Source organism: Colobus angolensis, unplaced genomic scaffold, assembly GCF_000951035.1.
Source record: "Colobus angolensis palliatus isolate OR3802 unplaced genomic scaffold, Cang.pa_1.0 Scaffold378, whole genome shotgun sequence".
NCBI classification, from domain to species: Eukaryota; Metazoa; Chordata; class Mammalia; order Primates; family Cercopithecidae; genus Colobus; species Colobus angolensis.
The window spans coordinates 222325-232685 of NW_012117132.1; the positions used below are offsets into that span (position 1 = coordinate 222325).

At 45.1% G+C, this 10361-nt stretch overlaps 1 protein-coding gene across 2 annotated transcripts in view; it reads right to left on the reverse strand.

Moving 5' to 3' along the window:
• FKBP9 (FK506 binding protein 9, 63 kDa) overlaps positions 1-10361 on the reverse strand; it is a 59505-nt gene that overhangs the window by 20804 nt on the left and 28340 nt on the right. For both annotated transcript variants that reach the window (XM_011953923.1, XM_011953924.1), the window contains one exon: positions 5044-5189. In XM_011953923.1, coding sequence (XP_011809313.1) covers positions 5044-5189 — 146 coding nt within the window. The remainder of the gene's footprint in view (positions 1-5043; positions 5190-10361) is intronic.

Sequence of the window (10361 nt, forward strand, 5' to 3'; positions counted from 1 at the left end):
ACCATGTTGGCCAGGCTGATCTTGAACTCCTGACCTCAGGTGATCCACCTGCTTCAGCCTCCCAAAGTGCTGGGATTACAGGCATGAGCCACTGCGTCCAGCTTGAAATTTTGATAAATGCTAAAATATAAATAGACCTTGAAAACAGTATGCTAAGTAAAACAAGACAGACACAGAAAGAGAAATATTATATGATTCCACTTAAATGAGGCACTTAGAATAGGCAAATTGGTAGAGACAGAAAGAAAGGTGGTTGTCAGAGGCTGGGGGGAGGGAGGAATCGGGAGTTATTGTGTAATGGGTTTATGTTGGGGATGATAAAAGAGTTTTGAGTGTAGATGGTAGTAATGGTTACACAACATTCTGAATATATTTGAGGCCACTAAACTGTACACTTAAAATGGTAAAGATGTTAAGTATATTTTACCACAGATTTTAAAAACTTCTAACACTGAGCTAAGCAGTCACCAAATTTTGTCAATTCAAATACAATCTCCCCTCCAAGATGCATTCGGGTGCAGGGCCTTCTCCTTTTGCAGGGCAAAAAGGAATGCATCTGGAACCACCCACATCCCTGGGATCTGATGTCAGCAGTCAAATGAACTCAGTCTCTCAGGCCCCGAGGATTCCAGGCACAAGAATTCCAACCAGTGTAGAGGTCGATACACACCCAATCAAGGAACCATGTAGCTTCAGGTGGGTATGTCAGCTGCTAGGAAGTGAACGTGAGTCAGTCTACCAGGTGCCTGATAACCTCTGAGGCACACACATTATTGAGGGTGTCAACAAGGAAACACTCTCTGTGTGCGTAGGAAGTTTTGTTTGTGTTTCTCTCTGCAGAATCCCTAACACCGTGAGCAGGGCCTGGTCATGAAGAAACTCAATAAATCTTTGATGGATGGATAGATGGAGTTTCTTGGCCTGCAAAAACGAAGATCAGAACTTTGAACCATAGACCCCCACCTACCCCAGGCAGCATCAAGGCCTCAAACCTCTATCCCTCTATCTTGGTCTGACTTCCACAAAGCTATTTGTAGATTAAGTATAGAAATGAGCGCTGACCAGCAAAAAGGCAGTAATAGTCCAACGTGGCCCCAACACCAGCCTCCTCTCTGTATAAACCCTTAACCAGTGCAGAAGTCATCATTCCGTTCTCACCATGAGGATGCCTCCCTCAGAAGAGACACAGATGACAAAAACTTAAAGCAGCCAACAGCCCACCCAAGAAACTCTGTAGCTCCCTCTGAGGGGGGTGGGTTTCCTCTGAGGGGGGTGGGTTTCCTCTGTGGGGGGTGGGTTTCCTCTGCGGAGTCAGTTTCCTCTGAGGGGGGTGGGTTTCTGTGGGGGGGTGGGTTTCCTCTGAGGGGGGTGGGTTTCCTCTGTGGGGGGTGGGTTTCCTCTGTGGGGGGTGGGTATCCTCTGCGGAGTCAGTTTCCTCTGAGGGGGGTGGGTTTCTGTGGGGGGGTGGGTTTCCTCTGAGCGGGTGTGTTTCCTCTGAGAGCTCTGGGACTTCCGGTTTGAGGTCTCGGTTCTCCACATGTAGGTATCAACAAGTACTACCTAATGGGGACGCATTCTTTCTGTCTGTCTAGGACACACACAGGTCAGACAGCCCTGGGTCCAATTCCAGCTCCATCATGGATTAGCTACTGTGGCCTTGAACACATGGGTAGAACTCTCTGGGCCTCATTATCTTTCTAAACAATGAGGGTAATGATGCCTCAGAAGACTGTTCCCAGGTTTGAATGAGTTCACGTGCAAGAAGTCCCAGACACACTGTGGGTAAAAATGTCATTTATTAACTTTCCTCTCTTTCCTAAAAGGGTGTTCAAAAGGTAATCTGGAAGTTGAGTAACAGCAAGCTATCGATGAAGTGAAGCTTACACAACCTCGCAGGCAGAATCCATTCCCCACTTTGAGGCTGCAAACCCATCCAAATGCCCTAATTTCAGGGCTGACCCAGGGAACAAAGCAGATGGCAGAAAGATCCAGAACCTCTCCCAGGAGGCCTACCCTTTCTCCTCCACCAATCTTGCAGGGGAAAATGGCTGTGACAGAATGAAATGCTGATAGAGGCTGAGAGCACAGGGACAGCCCACAATTCATTCCTTCCACAAATATTTGCCAAACATTCACAATGTGCCTGGCCCCGTGGTATGCAGTGAAGAAGTCACTAAGTAGACAGCTTCTGCATCCTGACCCCTCTCGGCTCAGCCCCTAAGGGATCAGCATGGGCTCCTATGTAACCCTCACAAAGAGGCCAAGGGTGCTGATCAAGAGAGGACAGAGGCAGACTCCACTCAAGAGAGCTTGGGGTTTATACCTCAGGGTCACTCAGGGTGCCTCCTCCCACAGCAACGTGATTCAGGATGAAGCAGTCTCATTGCGCAGAAAATTTATGAGCCTTCGGCTGCTTCCCAGAGGCTTATATAATTCTTTGCAGAGCTCTGTCTCATACTTGATAGAAAGCCAAGAGGAAAAAAAGTAATTTAAGCAAATGTTTTCCATCAATGCATTCTTTTTAAAGAAAGGAAAGATTAGTCCTCAGGCCATAATGAAACAAGAACACTCAGAAAGTATTTATCTGTTTCTGTTTATATTTGACTAGAAGTAGAAATCTACACAATAAAAAGCAATAGAGCATCAAGACACTAGACAAGCAGGACGTGTGAAGAAAGGCCTGACGAATGGATCTTAAGCTGTGATCTGCTGTGGTTTAATCAATCAGAAATTTAAGTCAGGGAGAAAAAAATATTTCTCCATGGTACAACCTACTTTCCAACCAACTTGACATTTCTTGGATCCTCTGGGATGAACACTACGGGGAAAACTCTCAAGATCCATATGATGTATCAACAAAAAACAGAACAGAACAAAATAAATGTACAGCCAACAAGGCCAGCCTCCACCAGCAAAAGAATACGAAAACAAAATAAATACTCCATCAACTATTCCTAAGCGAAGGAGCAGCCATTAAAATACATAGCATAGAAAGTTGTTCACAACACTATCTGTTGTTCACCACAAATTGGGTGAAGAGAGAAATCACAAAGTAATACACATAGACAATCCCACGTTTGTCCGTATTGATTAGTGTAGGTGGCCATTTTTTTTTAAATCTATACATACATTCAAAGGTATAGAAGGATGTTCACTTCATGGCTGCATTTGTTTCCCACTGTGGCTGCAGCAAATTACCACAAACTTGTTGGCTTAAAACAACACAAACAGATTCCCTTAATTCTGGAAGGCAGAAGCATAAATTCAAGGTATTGTTAGGGATTTGTTCCTTTTGGAGGCTGCCAGGGAGAATATGTTTCCTACCTTTTCCAGCCTCTCAGGGCCACCTTCATTCCCTGACAGGGTCCTCCTTCTGTATCTTCTAAGTCAGCAGTTGAGCACTTTTTCCCTGGTCTGACCGCCTGCCTCCCTTTTACAAGGCCTGTTGCAAGTATTGTGAGGCCACCTGGATAATCCAGGATACTATTCCCATCTCAAGATCCTTAATCAAATCTGTAAAGTCCCTTTTAATATGGTAATGGGAGGCTAGGCATGGTGGCTCACACCTGTCATCCCACACTTCGGAACGCCAAGGTGGGAGGATTGCTTGAGCTCAGGAGTTCCAGACAAGCTTGGGAAACATAGTGAGACCATGTCTGTCTTTACAAAAAAAAAATTGTTTTTGAATTAGCTGTGCATGGTAGCACACACAGGTAGTCCTAGCTACTCAGAAGGCTGATGCAGGAGGATCACTTTAACACAGAAGCTGAAGGCTGCAGTGAGTTAGGATCTTACCTTACCACTGCACTCCAGCCTGGGCAACAGAACAAGACTTTGTCTCAAAAATAAATAAATAAAGTAAGGTAACACACTCACAGGTTCTGGGGATTAGAACATAGACACTTTGAGGGGCTGAATATTCTGCCTACCAGATTAAGATTAGCAATATTTATTTCTGGCAGGGCATGACACTCACATCTATAATCCCAGCACTTTGGGAAGCCAAGGCGGGCAGATCACTTGAGGCCAGGAGTTCGAGACTAGCCTGGCCAACATAGTGAAACCCCATCTCTACTGAAAATTTTTTAAAAAATTAGCCAGGTGTGGTGGCACATGCCTGTAGTCCCAGCTACTTGGGAGGCTAAGTCACGAGACTCACCTGAACCCAGGAAGCAGAGGTTGCAATGAGCCGAGATCGTGCCACTGTACTCCAGCCTGGGTGACAGAATGAGACTCTATCTCAAAAAAAAAAAAAAAAGAGTAAAAAAGAAAAACAAGGGAAAAAAATATTTATTTCTGGGTGGCAGGATTTCTTTGCTTATCTGTATTTTCTTTTTCTAAAGTCAACATGTATGATTTGTGTAACTTTTAAAAAGAAGTGAGGTATGAGGGTGACAAAAATATTCTAAAACAGGATTATAATGATAGTTGCATAACCCACTAAATTTTCTAAAAATCATTAAATTGTATACTTAAATGGGTGAATTTTATAACATATAAAAGAAAAACCAAAGAGGGGCTTTTGCACTTACTTGCAAATGGTTCAGCCCAAAATAAATACATAAATATAAAAAGATCAAATATAGCAAAATGTTAACAACTGGCAAAACAAAGTGGAATTCACTATAAAGTGCTTTCAACTTTGGTGTAGGATTTAACATTTTCAAAAGGTAAAGGAAAATGGGCAGAGAAACAAGGAGAAAGAACAGGACAACTCTAGAAACTAAATCTATTTGGGCATTCCAGTCTTGGGCCGGACTTTAGCTTCAATATTTTGGCTCTCAAGAAGCTGTGTACAGGGTGTGGTGGTGCGTGCCTGTAGTGCCAGCTACTCCGAAGGCTGAGGCAAGAGGATCACTTGAGGCCAAGAGTTCCAGGCCATAGTATGCAATGATCACACACTACACTTTCCAGTCTGGGCGACAGAGGGAGACCCCATCTCAAAAAAAAAAAGAAGAAAAAGAAAAAGAAAAAGAAGCCCTGTTCCAAGCAATGTGGAAGCAGCCACAGCTAGTAAGGAAGGCAGGTGATGCTGATGCTCACCTCTTCCTTCCTCTCCATACCCCAGGTGAGGAGGGACCACAATCCTTCGCTTCTCTCCAATGCAAACACCAAGTAGACCTTCATCCATCCCAGGAATCACGTAGCCCTGCCCAATGTACGTGTCAAACGTGCGGTTCCGAGAGTAGCTAGAAAAGAAGGAAGGAAAGAAAGAGGTCATTCATAAGGGCCTCCACAGCAGCTGTGCAAATTAGTTGGGACAGAGATGCAAAAGCACACAGAGGCCTCCAGACTCCAGAACAGCATAAACCATAGCATCTAAGGACACAGCCAAGAAACATGCTCCCCTGGAAGAGTAAATAGGAACCCCCACACAGCATGTGAACAGCCACCTGCAGAGACATGCTGTGTGGCCCTCTGGTTAAGTCAGGTTATGAATGCAGTGTGGGTTATGAGAAGCACCACACAGAAATGGAGCTAATGTAAATTGAACAGTATGCTTTCTTTTTCTGAGGCAAGGTCTCACTCTGTCACCCAGGCTGGTGTGCAGTGTGGCACCATCACAGACAGCTCACTGCAGCCTCAATCTCCCAGGCTCAAGCAATCCTCCCACCTCAGCCTCCCAAGTAGCTGGGACCAGAAGCATGTGCTACTATGCCTAGCTAATATATATATATTTTTGTAGAGACGGAGTCCCACTATGTCGCTCAGGCTGGTCCTGAGCTCCTGGATCAAGTGATCCTCCTGCCTCAGCCTCCCAAAATGCTGGGTTCACAGGCATAAGCCACCATGCCCAGCCTGTATACTTGATAACCATGTCAAGTTAATGAAAGAAATCAAGCTCTCAACCAGCCTTGGCAACATGGCAAAACTCTGTTACTACAAAATCACAAAAATTAGCTGGGTGTGATGGCACCAACCAATAATCCCAGCTACTCAGGAGGCTGAAGTCAGAGGACTACCTGAGCCGGAGAGGTTGAGGTTGCAGTGAGCCAAGATCACAACACTGCACTCCAGCCTGGGTGACAGAGTGGGACCCTGTCTTGAAAACAAAAAACAAAACAGAAAACAGAATCGAACGGAGCCCTTATCAGAAACTACAAATGTGTCACAAGGACAATGTCTCCAATATCTAAAGAGAAGATATCTGTACATGTGGGACATGAATATTCTGTTTTTATTTTTTAATTACTTTTTTTTTTTTTTTTGAGACAGGGTCTTGCTCTGTCTCCCAGGCTGGAGTGAAGTGGTCTGGTCTCAGCTCACTGCAGCCTCAACCTCCTGGACTCAACTGATCCTCCCACCTCAGCCCCTCAAGTGGCTGGGGCTATAGCGTGCAATACTGTGCCTGGCTCATTTTTGTATTTTTAGTAGAGACGGGGTTTCACCACGTTTCCCAGGTTGGTCTCGAACTCCTGGGCTCAAGCGATCTGCCTGCCCTAGCTTCCCAAAGTGCTGAGCCACAGCACCCAGCCTGACGTGAAGATTCCGGTCGCCAGGAAAGCAGCATACACACTGAGAGCAATGAATTCCGCAGTCTCTACCACAGCCCAACAAAAGGCCCCCAGTATCACCTCTGCTCACCACAACACCCTGGTGAATACCTGGGTTTCCCAAGTGCTCCTGGCAGGAGCCCCAAGTCCACTCAGGGAGAGATCCAGCCTGTGTGTAAACTGCCAAGTGAGTCTATTACCATGAGTTTGGTGAAAAGAGGAATCAATTCCCCACAGCAAAATTATTCCAGAATAAAATAATAAAACCTCATATGCCAAGTCCACTATCAAACTGGACCACGTGACCTGCACCCCTTCCCCACACCACCTGGTGCCGATGAGGCAGAAAGCCTGTCCTGAAAGAGCCAGTCGGTCCTGCCATTCCCTCACCCCACAGCCAGCGCATGATGTCCCAGAAAAGAGAGACCAGACCGCTGAGTGGGGCCGGGTCGATACATAGGCAGAGCTGTGGAAGTTTTCCCTTCTCAATCCCCCTCGGAGACCACAAAGTCATGGGGCATGAAGAAAGAACCACAACAGATGTCCCTCCTCACCCAGGAAGCAGGAGATTGTCCACATAAATTCTCAGAGGAGGCTGTGAGTCTCTCTTCCCACCCACTAAGGACAGAACCTCACGCTGAGCAGCTCCAAGCCTCCTCCTGGTGCACTGGCCAGGAAGGCCTAGAGGGGAACACAGCAGGGAAGAGGAGGACCGTGCCGGCTCCCAACATCCTCCAGCCAGAGCAGGGCTCACCCTCCTCAGGTTCCCACCTGCAGGACCCTGGGGATCACCAGCAACGTGCAGTACTGCCAGGCATTCAGGGAAGAGGAGGATACCTACGTGGTGGGCTCCCGATGAAGGGACACCAAGTGGTGAGAGAGACGGCAGGTACACACAGCGGGGACTGCTGCCCTGCCCACTGGAATAGTCACAAATATTCCATGGCAGAGGGGAGACAGCAGACACCGAAGGCTGTGGGATCTGCCTAAGGGACAAGCACTGGGCTGGCATCAAGGGCCAAGCTGAGAGGCAGGAAAGAGCCTCCAAAGGAGAGACGGAGTGGCGGAGTGGGCTTGATTGTAGTGAACGCTGAATAACTTTAAAAGTTAAAGACAAGTAAATGGAAAACCATCCTGTTCCCCAGTGGAAAAGCAAAGTCATCAGTCCTCCCCTAAACTAACTTATAAGTTCTTTTTCCTTTTCTTTTTTTGAGACACAGTCTCACTCTGTCACTGAGGCTGGAATGCAATGGTGAGATCTCAGCTCACTGCAACCTTCATCTCCCGAGTTCAAGTGATTCTCCTGCCTCAGCCTCCCAAGTAGTTGGGATTACAGGCATGCGGCACCACACTCAGCTAATTTTTGTATTTTCAGTAGAGATGGGGTTTCACCATGTTGGCCAGGCTTGCCTTGAACTCCTGTCCACAAGTGATCCACCTGCCACGGCCTCCCAAAGTGCTAGGATTACAGGTGTGAGCCATCATGCCTGGCCTGAGCCACCATGGCTGGCCCAAAGTAACTTACAAATTTTAAAGCAATTCTAATCAAAAATCCCAAGGGTGTGTATCTGGTGGTGGTGGGAAGCTCAGTAAAGTAATGCTAAAATTCATCTGAAAAAAGAAATAATTAAGAATGCTGTTTTTTTTTTTTTTTTGAGACGGAGTCTGGCTCTGCCGCCCAGGCTGGAGTGCAGTGGCCGGATCTCAGCTCACTGCAAGCCCCGCCTCCTGGGTTTACGCCATTCTCCTGCCTCAGCCTCCCAAGTAGCTGGAACTACAGGCGCCCGCCTCGTCGCCTGGCTAGTTTTTTGTAGTTTTTAGTAGAGATGGGGTTTCACCGTATTAGCCAGGATGGTCTCGATCTCCTGACCTCGTGATCCGCCCGTCTCGGCCTCCCAAAGTACTGGGATTATAGGCTTGAGCCACCGCGCCTGGCCGAGAATGCTGTTTTTAAGGTGCAGTATATAGCAAGCTATCATTTTTATAAAAAATTTAAAAAGGGAAATATATACATATATGTACTTCATTATATATGTATGGAAGACCTATGAAATTAATAACACTGGGCCGGGGACAGTGGGTCACACCTGTAATCCCAGCACTTTGGGAGGCTGAGGCAGGTGGATCACTTGAGGTCAGGAGTTCATGACCAGCCTGGCCCAACATGGTGAAACCCCACCTCTACTAAAAATACTAAAAAAATTAGCCAGGCCTGGTGGCATGTGCCTGAAAAAGAAATTAATAACACTGGTTCCCTATGAAGAGGGAAGGTTGGACAAGGATAGTAGGGAAATTTGTCACTGTATACCTTTCTGTACTTCCAAGATTTTAAGTCACTTCAATGTATCGCTTAATAGAAAAAAAAGTTATTTTTTAAAAAAGAACAAGAATGCCCTCTACTATACAAATTAAAAAGCTAACACTAGTTAATCATAGCTAAAGGTGTGATGCTGGCCTAGGAATAGATAGAAGGTAAAGGATAAAAATTCTACACAAAGACTCAAAAGTACATATAAGAATTTAGTTCATAACAAAAATCACATTTTAGAGCAGTAAGGAAATGATAGAGTCATGCATGAAGGATGTTGGAAAAACTAGCTAACCACCTGGAAAAAAATAAAGTTAAATCCTTCCTGTCACAGTGATACCACAATAAATTCCAGATGGATTAAAGACTTAAATATGAAAGCATTTATGAGCATAGAGAGGAACTGTGGAACGTTGTTAACAGTGGTTATGTCATGCTAGTGAGAATGGAAGGGGCTGATAAGAAATTTACATTTTTTGCTATACATTTTTGCATTGTTTCCATTATGCAATCAGGACACATTACCTCTGCCCCGTGCGGTGGCTCATGCCTGTAATCCCAGCACTTTGAGTGGCCCAGGCGAGTGGATCACTTGAGGCCAGGAGTTTGATACCAGTCAGGCCAACATGGTGAAACCTCATCTCTACTAAAAATAAAAAAAAAATTAGCCAGGCATGGTTGTGCACACCTGTAGTCCCAGCTACTCGGGAGGCTGAGGCAGAAGAGAACTGCTTGAACCCAGGAGGTGGAGGTTGCAGTGGGCTGCAATCACATCACTGCACTCCAGCCTGGGCAACAGAGCGAGACTCTGTCTCAAAAAAAAGAATATATTACCTTTGAAAATAAAAATTCTAATAAAGAATATCTTAAAGAATAAAAAAAAAAGCAACCAATAAAAGGCTTGAGGAAAATATAGGCAAACATTTATATATTCTAGGAAGAGGACAGACTTTGTAACAAGTCACCAGAGACAGGAACCATAATGAGGAAGTCTAATGTATTTAACAACATAAAAGGTTTACAGTTAAATGGGTCAAAAATCAAAACAACCAAAATTAACATGCAAATAAATTGAGGAAAATGTTTTTAATAATATGCAACCATAAAATAATTAATATTTTTAACATGTAGAGCTCTTCAAATCAACAAGAAATAGACAAACGCCAATGCCCCAAATAGAAAAATAGGCAAATGACCTGAACAGATAGTTCAAAAGAAGGTACTCAAACAAACATCCAAAGAAATTTCAAACCCAATAGCAATTGAAAATTCAGATTAAAACCATAGGTACCATTTTTTTCTCCCATAAATTAGCCAACATTTTTTGTTTTTGTTTTGTTTTGTTTTGTTTTTTGGGTTTTTTTGAGATGAAGTCTCCCCAGGCTGGATTGCAGTGGTGTGATCTCGGTTCACTGCAACCTCCGCCTCCTGGGTTCAAGCTATTCTCCTGCCTCAGCCTCCGAAGGAGCTGGTATTACAGGCACCTGCCATCGCACCCAGCTAATTTTTGTATTTTTAGTAGAGACGGGGTTTCACCATGTTGGCCAGGTTGGTCTCGA